General features: G+C 34.5%; 1 protein-coding gene across 1 annotated transcript in view; it reads left to right on the forward strand.

Moving 5' to 3' along the window:
- The window catches only part of LOC138444708 (uncharacterized), a 292,168-nt gene that overhangs the window by 122,460 nt on the left and 151,439 nt on the right, over positions 1-18,269 (forward strand). The window contains exons 24-32 of the mRNA XM_069598026.1: positions 534-567; positions 1,199-1,393; positions 2,357-2,583; positions 8,285-8,455; positions 9,380-9,413; positions 10,045-10,239; positions 11,203-11,429; positions 17,132-17,302; positions 18,227-18,260. Of these exons, the coding sequence (XP_069454127.1) occupies positions 534-567; positions 1,199-1,393; positions 2,357-2,583; positions 8,285-8,455; positions 9,380-9,413; positions 10,045-10,239; positions 11,203-11,429; positions 17,132-17,302; positions 18,227-18,260 (1,288 nt within the window). The remainder of the gene's footprint in view (positions 1-533; positions 568-1,198; positions 1,394-2,356; positions 2,584-8,284; positions 8,456-9,379; positions 9,414-10,044; positions 10,240-11,202; positions 11,430-17,131; positions 17,303-18,226; positions 18,261-18,269) is intronic.

The raw sequence follows: 18,269 nt of genomic DNA on the forward strand, positions 1-18,269 counted from the left end.
AAATGTCTTGTGACATAGTGACTCCTAGAAATAGATTATTGGACTTTGGTGGCCGCCCAAGAGGCATTGTGCTTTTGAACTAGTTCAGTGTCCAGAGAAGCCAAAGAACTTTCTTTCGTCCCTTTATCTTACTATCATACCTGTCTCATTGTTATTCTGCTACCACCAGTCCGATTCAAATGTATCTTTTCTGTTTAAGATTGTAACATAATCTCCTTAATCTGCCTTCTGAGTCATATTTTGTTTTCTTTCTGATGTATCCTATGCATTGTTGGTAGGTTAATCTTCCAATAGCACTGTACTCATAAGGCTGCTTAACTCGGGTGTCCTTAATTCTGTGTTTCCAACTATTTTTTAATGAATAGAGGCTAGCGTCATTCCCGGTATTATAAAGATCAGATGGACAAATGCAGTACATGAATCAGTTTTTCTGCCTTCTATAGGCAAAGGCCAAACAGCATGTCATTTAGGGTCTCTGTAGCAAAATCGTCCCCCCAAATCTATGATTGTTACTAATTTATCTTATTTTTTAGTTTTGTTTAGATTTTATCAAGATACAGCTAGAAGGTAAGCTGTTGTATGTCCTACTGCTCACTAAAGCTTTGTTTACACTAAAACACTTTACTGGAATAAAAAACGTTATTTTTAGAATTCACTAAGATAATTAGTTATTATATGCGTTGTAACAAAGGGCATTATACCTTAAGAGTGGAAATTTCATACTGTAACATCACAGAAGCTATGTTTAAGTTTTTAAGTATTCTTCATTAGAATTCTCTTTCCATATGGGAAAAAATGTATTTAGATACTTCTTTAAGATCAAAGATTCTTCTTCATTTTCCCACTAAAGTTACCATGTACAAAATATAATAAATATGTGGGGGCTCAGATAGTAAAGAATCTGCCTGCAATGCAGGAGACCCAGGTTCGATCCCTGAGTCAAAAACATCCCTTGGAGAAGGGAATGGCTACCCACTCCGCTATTCTTGCCTGGAAAATCCTTGGACAGGTTAGTGTGGCAGGCTATATATAGTCCATGGCGTTTTGGAGTCGGACACAATTGAGCAACTAACACTCTCACTTTAAGTTTTTCATAATAAATGTGTACTTTAAAATTGTAATTCCCTAGTTTGCTCCATTCATGATTTTGCCCGCTTAAGAACCGATTCCTTTTCCATTTCCATTTGTTTTTCTCCAGAACCAGAAAATGATCCTGTAGGGATTACTGTAAATACCTCTGATCTAACAAAATGTGAATGGTGTAGTGTCCGAAAATTACCAGTAGTGTTTCTTCAGACTAAACCGGCAGTTTATCAGAAGCTGAGCATGCAGCTGCAGATGAACATGGAGGATGAAGTTTGGAATGACTGTAAAGGAGTAAATAAATTAACAAGTAAGTTATGTAGAGCAAGTGTACAATACATTGGTTAGCAGACTGTGAGTTGATATTGATAAGATACCTTAGATATATTTGTGTTACCTACACTCTTGATAATGACATTATAAGATATTACTTCCCTCATTTTATAGAAGAGGAAAAGTCCATAGAAAATGGAAGTTCTGAAGATAAAACCCAGGTTTAGCCATTTGGAAAGTTTTCAAAACGGGTTGAAACCCCAAAATATACATAGTGTTTATTTAACACTGTATAATCTGAGTAAAATGAGGTGTTTTGTTTTAATGTACTGATAGAAGTTGTAACTGTAAATCAGCCATCAAGTTGGGATCTTTAAAACTTAGCCTGAACAGAAAGTTTGAAAGTTCATTAACAGGTCTTCATTTTCTACAATAAGTCAGTGTGGTTCTCCAGTTGGTTTGTTTACCTTCCCCCAAACATTTGTGGCATAGCGTGACTAGCTGTGTTCTTCTCACTAATTGCTCCTTCAGCGTAATGATAAGTAAATGATAGATAACTATGAAAGCTCCAAGAGTTGGCACATTAGTGAATATCGGTTTTTACACTTAAATCTGGAGTTACTGCCAATTTACATGGCAGTTTCTTATGTGTTTGACAGCAGTATTGACTGATTATATGTTTAAAACTCAATATATTTGGATCCTATTAGGCGAAATAAATTAGTTACATCTATGAGTAGATTCATTCTAGAGCTACTGCTAGGGTAATGTGTTCTGGTTCCTTTCTTTTAATTAACTTAAGTGACGTTGTTAGGTAACGGTGTTATTGGTCCTTATTTTAGTATTTATTACATATCCACTGTATGCCAAACACTGTTTTGAACATTTATATCAGGATTTCTGGTGATGTTCTTGGAAATAGTTAGTTAACTTTTTATTTTAGTATCTGTTTACCTATTTTTTTCTTTTAGACTTATTAATTATATTGATTTCTTTTCAGATTTGGAAGAACAATACATAATTCTAATTTTTCAAAATGGCCTTGATCCTCAGGCAAATGTGCTATTTGAAAATATTATTACTGACATTGGTATAAAGAATAATGTGTCAGATTTTTTTGCGAAAATTCCCTTTGATGAAGCCAATAGCAGACTTCGTGCCTGTACAGGAACCTATGAAGAGAGCATCAAAGGAAGTTGCGTGCAAAAAGAAAACAAAATTGAAAATGTAATTTTTTTTTTTTTGTCTTTTATTTATTTATTTTTCAGATTCCAAAGTTCTGTATTTTTCTTTTCTTTCTTTCTTTCTTTCTTTTTTTTTTTTCTTCTTTCAGGTTTAGTTTTTTATTTTTTAAATTTTAAAATCTCTAATTCTTACATGCGTTCCCAAACATGAACCCCCCTCCCACCTCCCTCCCCACAACATCCCTCTGGGTCATCCCCATGCACCAGCCCCAAGCATGCTGTATCCTGCGTCAGACATAGACTGGCAATTCAATTCTTACATGATAGTATACATGTTAGAATTCCCATTCTCCCAAATCATCCCAACCTCTCCCTCTCCCTCTCCCTCTGAGTCCAAAAGTCCGTTATACACATCTGTGTCTTTTTTCCTGTCTTGCATACAGGGTCGTCGTTGCCATCTTCCTAAATTCCATATATATGTGTTAGTATACTGTATTGGTGTTTTTCTTTCTGGCTTACTTCACTCTGTATAATTGGCTCCAGTTTCATCCATCTCATCAGAACTGATTCAAATGAATTCTTTTTAACGGCTGAGTAATAGTCCATTGTGTATATGTACCACAGCTTTCTTATCCATTCATCTGCTGACGGACATCTAGGTTGTTTCCATGTCCTGGCTATTATAAACAGTGCTGCGATGAACACTGGGGTACATGTGTCTCTTTCAATTCTGGTTTCCTCGGTGTGTATGCCCAGCAGGGGGATTGCTGGGTCATAAGGTAGTTCTATTTGCAATTTTTTAAGGAATCTCCACACTGTTCTCCATCGTGGCTGTACTAGTTTGCATTCCCACCAACAGTGTAGGAGGGTTCCCTTTTCTCCACACCCTCTCCAGCATTTATTGCTTGCAGATTTTTGGATCGCAGCCATTCTGACTGGTGTGAAGTGGTACCTCATTGTGGTTTTGATTTGCATTGCTCTAATAATGAGTGATGTTGAGCATCTTTTCATGTGTTTGTTAGCCATCCGTATGTCTTCTTTGGAGAAATGTCTATTTAGTTCTTTGGCCCATTTTTTGATTGGGTCGTTTATTTTTCTGGAATTGAGCTGCATAAGTTGCTTGTATATTTTTGAGATTAGTTGGTTGTCAGTTGCTTCATTTGCTATTATTTTCTCCCATTCAGAAGGCTGTCTTTTCACCTTGCTTATATTTTCCTTTGTTGTGCAGAAGCTTTTAATTTTAATTAGATCCCATTTGTTTATTTTTGCTTTTATTTCCAGAATTCTGGGAGGTGGATCATAGAGGATCCTGCTGTGATTTATGTCTGAGAGTGTTTTGCCTATGTTCTCCTCTAGGAGTTTTATAGTTTCTGATCTTACATTTAGATCTTTCATCCATTTTGAGTTTATTTTTGTGTGCGGTGTTAGAAAGTGGTCTAGTTTCATTCTTTTACAAGTGGTGGACCAGTTTTCCCAGCACCACTTGTTAAAGAGATTGTCTTTACTCCATTGTATATCCTTGCCTCCTTTGTCAAAGATAAGGTGTCCATATGTGTGTGGATTTATCTCTGGGCTTCCTGTTTTGTTCCATTGATCTATATGTCTGTCTTTGTGCCAGTACCATACTGTCTTGATGACTGTGGCTTTGTAGTAGAGCCTGAAGTCAGGTAGGTTGATTCCTCCAGTTCCATTCTTCTTTCTCAAGATTGCTTTGGCTATTCGAGGTTTTTTGTATTTCCATACAAAGCTTGAAATTATTTGTTCTAGTTCTGTGAAAAATGTGGCTGGTAGCTTGATAGGGATTGCATTGAATTTGTAAATTGCTTTGGGTAGTATACTCATTTTCACTATATTGATTCTTCCGATCCGTGAACATGGTATATTTCTCCGTGTATTAGTGTCCTCTTTGATTTCTTTCATCAGTGTTTTATAGTTTTCTATATATATGTCTTTAGTCTCTTTAGGTAGATATATTCCTAAGTATTTTATTCTTTTCGTTGCAATGGTGAATGGAATTGTTTCCTTAATTTCTTTTTCTACTCTCTCATTATTCGTGTATAGGAATGCAAGGGATTTCTGTGTGTTGATTTTATATCCTGCAACTTTACTATATTCATTGATGAGCTCTAGTAATTTTCTGGTGGAGTCTTTAGGGTTTTCCACGTAGAGGATCATGTCATCTGCAAACAGTGAGAGTTTTACTTCTTCCTTTCCAATTTGGATTCCTTTTATTTCTTTTTCTGCTCTGATTGCTGTGGCCAAAACTTCCAGAACTATGTTGAATAGTAGCGGTGAAAGTGGACACCCTTGTCTTGTTCCTGACTTTAGGGGAAATGCTTTCAATTTTTCACCGTTGAGGATAATGTTTGCTGTGGGTTTGTCATATATAGCTTTTATTATGTTGAGGTATGTTCCTTTTATTCCTGCTTTCTGGAGAGTTTTTTATCATAAATGGATGTTGAATTTTGTCAAAGGCCTTCTCTGCATCTGTTGAGATAATCATATGGTTTTTATTTTTCAATTTGTTAATGTGGTGAATTACATTGATTGATTTGCGGATATTGAAGAATCCTCGCATCCCTGGGATAAAGCCCACTTGGTCATGGTGTATGATCTTTTTAATGTGTTGTTGGATTCTGACTGCTAGAATTTTGTTGAGGATTTTTGCATCTATGTTCATCGGTGATATTGGCCTGTAGTTTTCTTTTTTTGTGACATCTTTGTCAGGTTTTGGTATTAGGGTGATGGTGGCCTCCTAGAATGAGTTTGGAAGTTTACCTTCCTCTGCAATTTTCTGGAAGAGTTTGAGGAGGACAGGTGTTAGCTCTTCTCGAAATTTTTGGTAGAATTCAGCTGTGAAGCCGTCTGGACCTGGGCTTTTGTTTGCTGGAAGATTTCTGATTACCGTTTCAATTTCCGTGCTTGTGATGGGTCTGTTAAGATTTTCTATTTCTTCCTGGTTCGGTTTTGGAAAATTGTACTTTTCTAAGAATTTGTCCATTTCTTCCACGTTGTCCATTTTATTGGCATACAACTGCTGATAGTAGTCTCTTATGATCCTTTGTATTTCTGTGTTGTCTGTTGTGATCTCTCCATTTTCATTTCTAATTTTATTGATTTGATTTTTCTCTCTTTGCTTCTTGATGAGTCTGGCTAATGGTTTGTCAATTTTATTTGTCCTTTCAAAGAACCAGCTTTTGGCTTTGTTGATTTTTGCTATGGTCTCTTTTGTTTCTTTTGCATTTATTTCTGCCCTAATTTTTAAGATTTCTTTCCTTCTACTAACTCTGGGGTTCTCCAGCTCTTCCTTTTCTAGTTGCTTTAGTTGTAGAGTTAGGTTATTTATTTGACTTTTTTCTTGTTTCTTGAGGTATGCCTGTATTGCTATGAACTTTCCTCTTAGCACTGCTTTTATAGTGTCCCACAGGTTTTGGGTTGTTGTGTTTTCATTTTCATTAGTTTCTATGCATATTTTGATTTCTTTTTTGATTTCTTCTGTGATTTGTTGGTTATTCAGAAGTGTGTTGTTCATCCTCCATATGTTGGAATTTTTAATAGTTTTTCTCCTGTAATTGAGATCTAATCTTAATGCATTATGGTCAGAAAAGATGCTTGGAATGATTTCGATCTTTTTTGAATTTATCAAGTTTAGATTTATGGCCCAGGATGTGATCTGTCCTGGAGAAGGTTCCATGAGCACTTGAAAAAAAGGTGAAATTCGTTGTTTTGGGGTGAAATGTCCTATAGATATCAATTAGGTCTAACTGATGTAACGTATCATTTAAAGTTTGCGTTTCTTTGTTAATTTTCTGTTTAGTTGATCTGTCCATAGGTGTGAGTGGGGTATTAAAGTCTCCCACTATTATTGTGTTACTGTTGATTTCCCCTTTCATACTTGTTAGCATTTGTCTTACATATTGCGGTGCTCCTATATTGGGTGCATATATATTTATAATTGTTATATCTTCTTCTTGGATTGTTCCTTTGATCATTATGTAGTGGCCTTCTTTGTCTCTTTTCACAGCCTTTGTTTTTAAAGTCTATTTTATCGGATATGAGTATTGCCACTCCTGCTCTCTTTTGGTCTCTATTTGCGTGGTATATCTTTTTCCAGCCCTTCACTTTCAAGTCTGTAGGTGTCCCTTGTTTTGAGGTGGGTCTCTTGTAAGCAGCATATAGAGGGGTCTTGTTTTTGTATCCATCCGGCCACTCTCTGTCTTTTGGTTGGGGCGTTCAACCCATTTACGTTTAAGGTAATTATTGATGAGTATGATCCCAGGATTTTCTACATGGCACTGTTTAGTGAGAATACTGAGATGCAGAAATTATGTGCATATTTTCTTATTTTTGTAAAAAGAACCTAAAAAATAAATTTGTATATTAAAAAGTTGTATGTACATATGTCAGGAATTCGTATATATGTCAGGAATTCGGAAAGTTGTAGATTAAAATATGGAAACATACATATTTGATTGTTAAGATGGGATCAGTAAGAAATGAAAAACCAAAAGTAACTATAATAATAGAAAAAATATAGGTTGATAGTTTGGTGTAATCTTAGGAAATGCCTTTCCAAACATTTCAGCGCAAGCAAAAGTAATGAATGAAGAGCTGAATATATTTGTTTCAGTGGAAAGTACAATGCAGTGAACCAAAACACCATCCACAGAATTTAATAGGTAATGCAAATGGGAAAAAATAGCGAAATATGTGACGGAGGATAAGTTGGTCCCTTACATAGTTTTGATTTGTTAAAAATCAAAAATAGAAGCAACTATAGAAAAATGAATAAAGGATATAAATAAGAGGAGCTTTTTGGTTTTTGTTTTGTTTCTTTTTAGAGTAAGGTACCAAAAAAGAAATATATTTTTAAGTGTTAGATTGCTGGAAATTACCTAACTTAACTATTGAGCTAAGTAAAATCTCATTTGAAGAAATAATTCTAAAACTAAAAAACGTTTTAAACCTCTCTAATAGATATCTGTTAATAACCTGGAAAAATATTCGTTTAAATCAGGATCTTGTTTTATTTTCTTTTTTTGGTGATAAGGATTTTGACATCTTTACTTTTAATTACATTTAATTTGAATATATACTTATAAAGATACTTTTCTATTATGATTAATTTGCATTTGGGAATGATTGAAATCTTAATTCAATAGATCAAGTCATTTAATAGTTTTTAATATATAAGGAAGCATCATTTTATAATGTAAATAGCAATTTTCCTAAATTATCAGTTTTCTAAAGAGCTGCTAATTTAATCCAAATATAGCAACTACTACCACTGTTACTAGATAACTTTTATCCAGCCTTTTACCATGCATGAAGCACCATGCTAAGCTACGTATATGCATTAGCTCATTTGAGTAAATACTGTTACATTTTAGTTTAGGAAACTAGCATTTTCAGTTTAGAAGTTGTTATTATAAGTTTTACAAGATCACATCATTGAAAGGTAGTAAAACTGTTTTTTGAACCCAGGCTATCTGATTCCTAAAGGACCATTTCTCTGCTTAGCTGTTACTGGAGTTTCACCTAATAACTGGGTAAAGTGGAACAGGAAGAGTTTACCGTTACTGTTATAAAATCAATAAATACTTACTCATGTAGCACTGTTGAAGTAAAATCAATTTTATGTTTTGATAGTTCCATTTCTTCTGTTGGGTCATCTTTGCTATGTCTACTTAGTTTGCCGTCTTGTTTTAATAACTTACTAAGTGAAAATTTTTTTTCTTTTTCAGTTTGGTAATTCTGTTATCACCACACCTCTAAAGCGTCGCAAAGTGATTTCTCAAGAAACTTTAGTTGATCCTGTATCTTTAAGCTGCCAAAGTTCCTCTGATACTGTAGTTTTAAACTGTCGAAGTATACGAGTAGGGACACTCTTCCGACTATTACAAGAACCTGTAATTGTAAGTACATACTGTGCTCTTTACTACCAATTATAAGATTCAGAATTTAATGTATAATCTTTTAAAATTTATAAGTTAAAATATTTAATAGAACATTGAAATTATTTCATGATTTCAAATTGCTTTGAGAATACGGACAATTATAAATAGCTACTCACCATAAAAATTAGTGGGTAAAAACTTGATCGTATGTATTCTGTTAAAAAATTTTTTTAAATTATGATATTCAAAGTAGTGCATAATCATTATAGGAAAATGTTTATTCTCACTGAGTTGGAATTCACTCCAGTGTGTTACCGTTTTATTCTCATGTCAGCCCAATGCATGAAAACAGTATTTTGAGGAACTTTATGAGAAAAAGAAGAATTGAAAAGCTTCGGGGTCTGCATAAAAATGTCTTGTGACATAGTGACTCCTAGAAATAGATTATTGGACTTTGGTGGCCGCCCAAGAGGCATTGTGCTTTTGAACTAGTTCAGTGTCCAGAGAAGCCAAAGAACTTTCTTTCGTCCCTTTATCTTACTATCATACCTGTCTCATTGTTATTCTGCTACCACCAGTCCGATTCAAATGTATCTTTTCTGTTTAAGATTGTAACATAATCTCCTTAATCTGCCTTCTGAGTCATATTTTGTTTTCTTTCTGATGTATCCTATGCATTGTTGGTAGGTTAATCTTCCAATAGCACTGTACTCATAAGGCTGCTTAACTCGGGTGTCCTTAATTCTGTGTTTCCAACTATTTTTTAATGAATAGAGGCTAGCGTCATTCCCGGTATTATAAAGATCAGATGGACAAATGCAGTACATGAATCAGTTTTTCTGCCTTCTATAGGCAAAGGCCAAACAGCATGTCATTTAGGGTCTCTGTAGCAAAATCGTCCCCCCAAATCTATGATTGTTACTAATTTATGTTATTTTTTAGTTTTGTTTAGATTTTATCAAGATACAGCTAGAAGGTAAGCTGTTGTATGTCCTACTGCTCACTAAAGCTTTGTTTACACTAAAACACTTTACTGGAATAAAAAACGTTATTTTTAGAATTCACTAAGATAATTAGTTATTATATGCGTTGTAACAAAGGGCATTATACCTTAAGAGTGGAAATTTCATACTGTAACATCACAGAAGCTATGTTTAAGTTTTTAAGTATTCTTCATTAGAATTCTCTTTCCATATGGGAAAAAATGTATTTAGATACTTCTTTAAGATCAAAGATTCTTCTTCATTTTCCCACTAAAGTTACCATGTACAAAATATAATAAATATGTGGGGGCTCAGATAGTAAAGAATCTGCCTGCAATGCAGGAGACCCAGGTTCGATCCCTGAGTCAAAAACATCCCTTGGAGAAGGGAATGGCTACCCACTCCGCTATTCTTGCCTGGAAAATCCTTGGACAGGTTAGTGTGGCAGGCTATATATAGTCCATGGCGTTTTGGAGTCGGACACAATTGAGCAACTAACACTCTCACTTTAAGTTTTTCATAATAAATGTGTACTTTAAAATTGTAATTCCCTAGTTTGCTCCATTCATGATTTTGCCCGCTTAAGAACCGATTCCTTTTCCATTTCCATTTGTTTTTCTCCAGAACCAGAAAATGATCCTGTAGGGATTACTGTAAATACCTCTGATCTAACAAAATGTGAATGGTGTAGTGTCCGAAAATTACCAGTAGTGTTTCTTCAGACTAAACCGGCAGTTTATCAGAAGCTGAGCATGCAGCTGCAGATGAACATGGAGGATGAAGTTTGGAATGACTGTAAAGGAGTAAATAAATTAACAAGTAAGTTATGTAGAGCAAGTGTACAATACATTGGTTAGCAGACTGTGAGTTGATATTGATAAGATACCTTAGATATATTTGTGTTACCTACACTCTTGATAATGACATTATAAGATATTACTTCCCTCATTTTATAGAAGAGGAAAAGTCCATAGAAAATGGAAGTTCTGAAGATAAAACCCAGGTTTAGCCATTTGGAAAGTTTTCAAAACGGGTTGAAACCCCAAAATATACATAGTGTTTATTTAACACTGTATAATCTGAGTAAAATGAGGTGTTTTGTTTTAATGTACTGATAGAAGTTGTAACTGTAAATCAGCCATCAAGTTGGGATCTTTAAAACTTAGCCTGAACAGAAAGTTTGAAAGTTCATTAACAGGTCTTCATTTTCTACAATAAGTCAGTGTGGTTCTCCAGTTGGTTTGTTTACCTTCCCCCAAACATTTGTGGCATAGCGTGACTAGCTGTGTTCTTCTCACTAATTGCTCCTTCAGCGTAATGATAAGTAAATGATAGATAACTATGAAAGCTCCAAGAGTTGGCACATTAGTGAATATCGGTTTTTACACTTAAATCTGGAGTTACTGCCAATTTACATGGCAGTTTCTTATGTGTTTGACAGCAGTATTGACTGATTATATGTTTAAAACTCAATATATTTGGATCCTATTAGGCGAAATAAATTAGTTACATCTATGAGTAGATTCATTCTAGAGCTACTGCTAGGGTAATGTGTTCTGGTTCCTTTCTTTTAATTAACTTAAGTGACGTTGTTAGGTAACGGTGTTATTGGTCCTTATTTTAGTATTTATTACATATCCACTGTATGCCAAACACTGTTTTGAACATTTATATCAGGATTTCTGGTGATGTTCTTGGAAATAGTTAGTTAACTTTTTATTTTAGTATCTGTTTACCTATTTTTTTCTTTTAGACTTATTAATTATATTGATTTCTTTTCAGATTTGGAAGAACAATACATAATTCTAATTTTTCAAAATGGCCTTGATCCTCAGGCAAATGTGCTATTTGAAAATATTATTACTGACATTGGTATAAAGAATAATGTGTCAGATTTTTTTGCGAAAATTCCCTTTGATGAAGCCAATAGCAGACTTCGTGCCTGTACAGGAACCTATGAAGAGAGCATCAAAGGAAGTTGCGTGCAAAAAGAAAACAAAATTGAAAATGTAATTTTTTTTTTTTTGTCTTTTATTTATTTATTTTTCAGATTCCAAAGTTCTGTATTTTTCTTTTCTTTCTTTCTTTCTTTCTTTTTTTTTTTTCTTCTTTCAGGTTTAGTTTTTTATTTTTTAAATTTTAAAATCTCTAATTCTTACATGCGTTCCCAAACATGAACCCCCCTCCCACCTCCCTCCCCACAACATCCCTCTGGGTCATCCCCATGCACCAGCCCCAAGCATGCTGTATCCTGCGTCAGACATAGACTGGCAATTCAATTCTTACATGATAGTATACATGTTAGAATTCCCATTCTCCCAAATCATCCCAACCTCTCCCTCTCCCTCTCCCTCTGAGTCCAAAAGTCCGTTATACACATCTGTGTCTTTTTTCCTGTCTTGCATACAGGGTCGTCGTTGCCATCTTCCTAAATTCCATATATATGTGTTAGTATACTGTATTGGTGTTTTTCTTTCTGGCTTACTTCACTCTGTATAATTGGCTCCAGTTTCATCCATCTCATCAGAACTGATTCAAATGAATTCTTTTTAACGGCTGAGTAATAGTCCATTGTGTATATGTACCACAGCTTTCTTATCCATTCATCTGCTGACGGACATCTAGGTTGTTTCCATGTCCTGGCTATTATAAACAGTGCTGCGATGAACACTGGGGTACATGTGTCTCTTTCAATTCTGGTTTCCTCGGTGTGTATGCCCAGCAGGGGGATTGCTGGGTCATAAGGTAGTTCTATTTGCAATTTTTTAAGGAATCTCCACACTGTTCTCCATCGTGGCTGTACTAGTTTGCATTCCCACCAACAGTGTAGGAGGGTTCCCTTTTCTCCACACCCTCTCCAGCATTTATTGCTTGCAGATTTTTGGATCGCAGCCATTCTGACTGGTGTGAAGTGGTACCTCATTGTGGTTTTGATTTGCATTGCTCTAATAATGAGTGATGTTGAGCATCTTTTCATGTGTTTGTTAGCCATCCGTATGTCTTCTTTGGAGAAATGTCTATTTAGTTCTTTGGCCCATTTTTTGATTGGGTCGTTTATTTTTCTGGAATTGAGCTGCATAAGTTGCTTGTATATTTTTGAGATTAGTTGGTTGTCAGTTGCTTCATTTGCTATTATTTTCTCCCATTCAGAAGGCTGTCTTTTCACCTTGCTTATATTTTCCTTTGTTGTGCAGAAGCTTTTAATTTTAATTAGATCCCATTTGTTTATTTTTGCTTTTATTTCCAGAATTCTGGGAGGTGGATCATAGAGGATCCTGCTGTGATTTATGTCTGAGAGTGTTTTGCCTATGTTCTCCTCTAGGAGTTTTATAGTTTCTGATCTTACATTTAGATCTTTCATCCATTTTGAGTTTATTTTTGTGTGCGGTGTTAGAAAGTGGTCTAGTTTCATTCTTTTACAAGTGGTGGACCAGTTTTCCCAGCACCACTTGTTAAAGAGATTGTCTTTACTCCATTGTATATCCTTGCCTCCTTTGTCAAAGATAAGGTGTCCATATGTGTGTGGATTTATCTCTGGGCTTCCTGTTTTGTTCCATTGATCTATATGTCTGTCTTTGTGCCAGTACCATACTGTCTTGATGACTGTGGCTTTGTAGTAGAGCCTGAAGTCAGGTAGGTTGATTCCTCCAGTTCCATTCTTCTTTCTCAAGATTGCTTTGGCTATTCGAGGTTTTTTGTATTTCCATACAAAGCTTGAAATTATTTGTTCTAGTTCTGTGAAAAATGTGGCTGGTAGCTTGATAGGGATTGCATTGAATTTGTAAATTGCTTTGGGTAGTATACTCATTTTCACTATATTGATTCTTCCGATCCGTGAACATGGTATATTTCTCCGTGTATTAGTGTCCTCTTTGATTTCTTTCATCAGTGTTTTATAGTTTTCTATATATAGGTCTTTAGTCTCTTTAGGTAGATATATTCCTAAGTATTTTATTCTTTTCGTTGCAATGGTGAATGGAATTGTTTCCTTAATTTCTTTTTCTACTCTCTCATTATTCGTGTATAGGAATGCAAGGGATTTCTGTGTGTTGATTTTATATCCTGCAACTTTACTATATTCATTGATGAGCTCTAGTAATTTTCTGGTGGAGTCTTTAGGGTTTTCCACGTAGAGGATCATGTCATCTGCAAACAGTGAGAGTTTTACTTCTTCCTTTCCAATTTGGATTCCTTTTATTTCTTTTTCTGCTCTGATTGCTGTGGCCAAAACTTCCAGAACTATGTTGAATAGTAGCGGTGAAAGTGGACACCCTTGTCTTGTTCCTGACTTTAGGGGAAATGCTTTCAATTTTTCACCGTTGAGGATAATGTTTGCTGTGGGTTTGTCATATATAGCTTTTATTATGTTGAGGTATGTTCCTTTTATTCCTGCTTTCTGGAGAGTTTTTTATCATAAATGGATGTTGAATTTTGTCAAAGGCCTTCTCTGCATCTGTTGAGATAATCATATGGTTTTTATTTTTCAATTTGTTAATGTGGTGAATTACATTGATTGATTTGCGGATATTGAAGAATCCTCGCATCCCTGGGATAAAGCCCACTTGGTCATGGTGTATGATCTTTTTAATGTGTTGTTGGATTCTGACTGCTAGAATTTTGTTGAGGATTTTTGCATCTATGTTCATCGGTGATATTGGCCTGTAGTTTTCTTTTTTTGGTGACATCTTTGTCAGGTTTTGGTATTAGGGTGATGGTGGCCTCCTAGAATGAGTTTGGAAGTTTACCTTCCTCTGCAATTTTCTGGAAGAGTTTGAGGAGGACAGGTGTTAGCTCTTCTCGAAATTTTTGGTAGAATTCAGCTGTGAAGCCGTCTGGACCTGGGCTTTTGTTTGCTGGAAGATTTCTGATTACCGTTTCAATTTCCGTGCTTGTGATGGGTCTGTTAAGATTTTCTATTTCTTCCTGGTTCGGTTTTGGAAAATTGTACTTTTCTAAGAATTTGTCCATTTCTTCCACGTTGTCCATTTTATTGGCATACAACTGCTGATAGTAGTCTCTTATGATCCTTTGTATTTCTGTGTTGTCTGTTGTGATCTCTCCATTTTCATTTCTAATTTTATTGATTTGATTTTTCTCTCTTTGCTTCTTGATGAGTCTGGCTAATGGTTTGTCAATTTTATTTGTCCTTTCAAAGAACCAGCTTTTGGCTTTGTTGATTTTTGCTATGGTCTCTTTTGTTTCTTTTGCATTTATTTCTGCCCTAATTTTTAAGATTTCTTTCCTTCTACTAACTCTGGGGTTCTCCAGCTCTTCCTTTTCTAGTTGCTTTAGTTGTAGAGTTAGGTTATTTATTTGACTTTTTTCTTGTTTCTTGAGGTATGCCTGTATTGCTATGAACTTTCCTCTTAGCACTGCTTTTATAGTGTCCCACAGGTTTTGGGTTGTTGTGTTTTCATTTTCATTAGTTTCTATGCATATTTTGATTTCTTTTTTGATTTCTTCTGTGATTTGTTGGTTATTCAGAAGTGTGTTGTTCATCCTCCATATGTTGGAATTTTTAATAGTTTTTCTCCTGTAATTGAGATCTAATCTTAATGCATTATGGTCAGAAAAGATGCTTGGAATGATTTCGATCTTTTTTGAATTTATCAAGTTTAGATTTATGGCCCAGGATGTGATCTGTCCTGGAGAAGGTTCCATGAGCACTTGAAAAAAAGGTGAAATTCGTTGTTTTGGGGTGAAATGTCCTATAGATATCAATTAGGTCTAACTGATGTAACGTATCATTTAAAGTTTGCGTTTCTTTGTTAATTTTCTGTTTAGTTGATCTGTCCATAGGTGTGAGTGGGGTATTAAAGTCTCCCACTATTATTGTGTTACTGTTGATTTCCCCTTTCATACTTGTTAGCATTTGTCTTACATATTGCGGTGCTCCTATATTGGGTGCATATATATTTATAATTGTTATATCTTCTTCTTGGATTGTTCCTTTGATCATTATGTAGTGGCCTTCTTTGTCTCTTTTCACAGCCTTTGTTTTTAAAGTCTATTTTATCGGATATGAGTATTGCCACTCCTGCTCTCTTTTGGTCTCTATTTGCGTGGTATATCTTTTTCCAGCCCTTCACTTTCAAGTCTGTAGGTGTCCCTTGTTTTGAGGTGGGTCTCTTGTAAGCAGCATATAGAGGGGTCTTGTTTTTGTATCCATCCGGCCACTCTCTGTCTTTTGGTTGGGGCGTTCAACCCATTTACGTTTAAGGTAATTATTGATGAGTATGATCCCAGGATTTTCTACATGGCACTGTTTAGTGAGAATACTGAGATGCAGAAATTATGTGCATATTTTCTTATTTTTGTAAAAAGAACCTAAAAAATAAATTTGTATATTAAAAAGTTGTATGTACATATGTCAGGAATTCGTATATATGTCAGGAATTCGGAAAGTTGTAGATTAAAATATGGAAACATACATATTTGATTGTTAAGATGGGATCAGTAAGAAATGAAAAACCAAAAGTAACTATAATAATAGAAAAAATATAGGTTGATAGTTTGGTGTAATCTTAGGAAATGCCTTTCCAAACATTTCAGCGCAAGCAAAAGTAATGAATGAAGAGCTGAATATATTTGTTTCAGTGGAAAGTACAATGCAGTGAACCAAAACACCATCCACAGAATTTAATAGGTAATGCAAATGGGAAAAAATAGCGAAATATGTGACGGAGGATAAGTTGGTCCCTTACATAGTTTTGATTTGTTAAAAATCAAAAATAGAAGCAACTATAGAAAAATGAATAAAGGATATAAATAAGAGGAGCTTTTTGGTTTTTGTTTTGTTTCTTTTTAGAGTAAGGTACCAAAAAAGAAATATATTTTTAAGTGTTAGATTGCTGGAAATTACCTAACTTAACTATTGAGCTAAGTAAAATCTCATTTGAAGAAATAATTCTAAAACTAAAAAACGTTTTAAACCTCTCTAATAGATATCTGTTAATAACCTGGAAAAATATTCGTTTAAATCAGGATCTTGTTTTATTTTCTTTTTTTGGTGATAAGGATTTTGACATCTTTACTTTTAATTACATTTAATTTGAATATATACTTATAAAGATACTTTTCTATTATGATTAATTTGCATTTGGGAATGATTGAAATCTTAATTCAATAGATCAAGTCATTTAATAGTTTTTAATATATAAGGAAGCATCATTTTATAATGTAAATAGCAATTTTCCTAAATTATCAGTTTTCTAAAGAGCTGCTAATTTAATCCAAATATAGCAACTACTACCACTGTTACTAGATAACTTTTATCCAGCCTTTTACCATGCATGAAGCACCATGCTAAGCTACGTATATGCATTAGCTCATTTGAGTAAATACTGTTACATTTTAGTTTAGGAAACTAGCATTTTCAGTTTAGAAGTTGTTATTATAAGTTTTACAAGATCACATCATTGAAAGGTAGTAAAACTGTTTTTTGAACCCAGGCTATCTGATTCCTAAAGGACCATTTCTCTGCTTAGCTGTTACTGGAGTTTCACCTAATAACTGGGTAAAGTGGAACAGGAAGAGTTTACCGTTACTGTTATAAAATCAATAAATACTTACTCATGTAGCACTGTTGAAGTAAAATCAATTTTATGTTTTGATAGTTCCATTTCTTCTGTTGGGTCATCTTTGCTATGTCTACTTAGTTTGCCGTCTTGTTTTAATAACTTACTAAGTGAAAATTTTTTTTCTTTCTCAGTTTGGTAATTCTGTTATCACCACACCTCTAAAGCGTCGCAAAGTGATTTCTCAAGAAACTTTAGTTGATCCTGTATCTTTAAGCTGCCAAAGTTCCTCTGATACTGTAGTTTTAAACTGTCGAAGTATACGAGTAGGGACACTCTTCCGACTATTACAAGAACCTGTAATTGTAAGTACATACTGTGCTCTTTACTACCAATTATAAGATTCAGAATTTAATGTATAATCTTTTAAAATTTATAAGTTAAAATATTTAATAGAACATTGAAATTATTTCATGATTTCAAATTGCTTTGAGAATACGGACAATTATAAATAGCTACTCACCATAAAAATTAGTGGGTAAAAACTTGATCGTATGTATTCTGTTAAAAAATTTTTTTAAATTATGATATTCAAAGTAGTGCATAATCATTATAGGAAAATGTTTATTCTCACTGAGTTGGAATTCACTCCAGTGTGTTACCGTTTTATTCTCATGTCAGCCCAATGCATGAAAACAGTATTTTGAGGAACTTTATGAGAAAAAGAAGAATTGAAAAGCTTCGGGGTCTGCATAAAAATGTCTTGTGACATAGTGACTCCTAGAAATAGATTATTGGACTTTGGTGGCCGCCCAAGAGGCATTGTGCTTTTGAACTAGTTCAGTGTCCAGAGAAGCCAAAGAACTTTCTTTCGTCCCTTTATCTTACTATCATACCTGTCTCATTGTTATTCTGCTACCACCAGTCCGATTCAAATGTATCTTTTCTGTTTAAGATTGTAACATAATCTCCTTAATCTGCCTTCTGAGTCATATTTTGTTTTCTTTCTGATGTATCCTATGCATTGTTGGTAGGTTAATCTTCCAATAGCACTGTACTCATAAGGCTGCTTAACTCGGGTGTCCTTAATTCTGTGTTTCCAACTATTTTTTAATGAATAGAGGCTAGCGTCATTCCCGGTATTATAAAGATCAGATGGACAAATGCAGTACATGAATCAGTTTTTCTGCCTTCTATAGGCAAAGGCCAAACAGCATGTCATTTAGGGTCTCTGTAGCAAAATCGTCCCCCCAAATCTATGATTGTTACTAATTTATCTTATTTTTTAGTTTTGTTTAGATTTTATCAAGATACAGCTAGAAGGTAAGCTGT

This window comes from Ovis canadensis, chromosome 8 (assembly GCF_042477335.2).
Source record: "Ovis canadensis isolate MfBH-ARS-UI-01 breed Bighorn chromosome 8, ARS-UI_OviCan_v2, whole genome shotgun sequence".
NCBI lineage: Eukaryota > Metazoa > Chordata > Mammalia > Artiodactyla > Bovidae > Ovis > Ovis canadensis.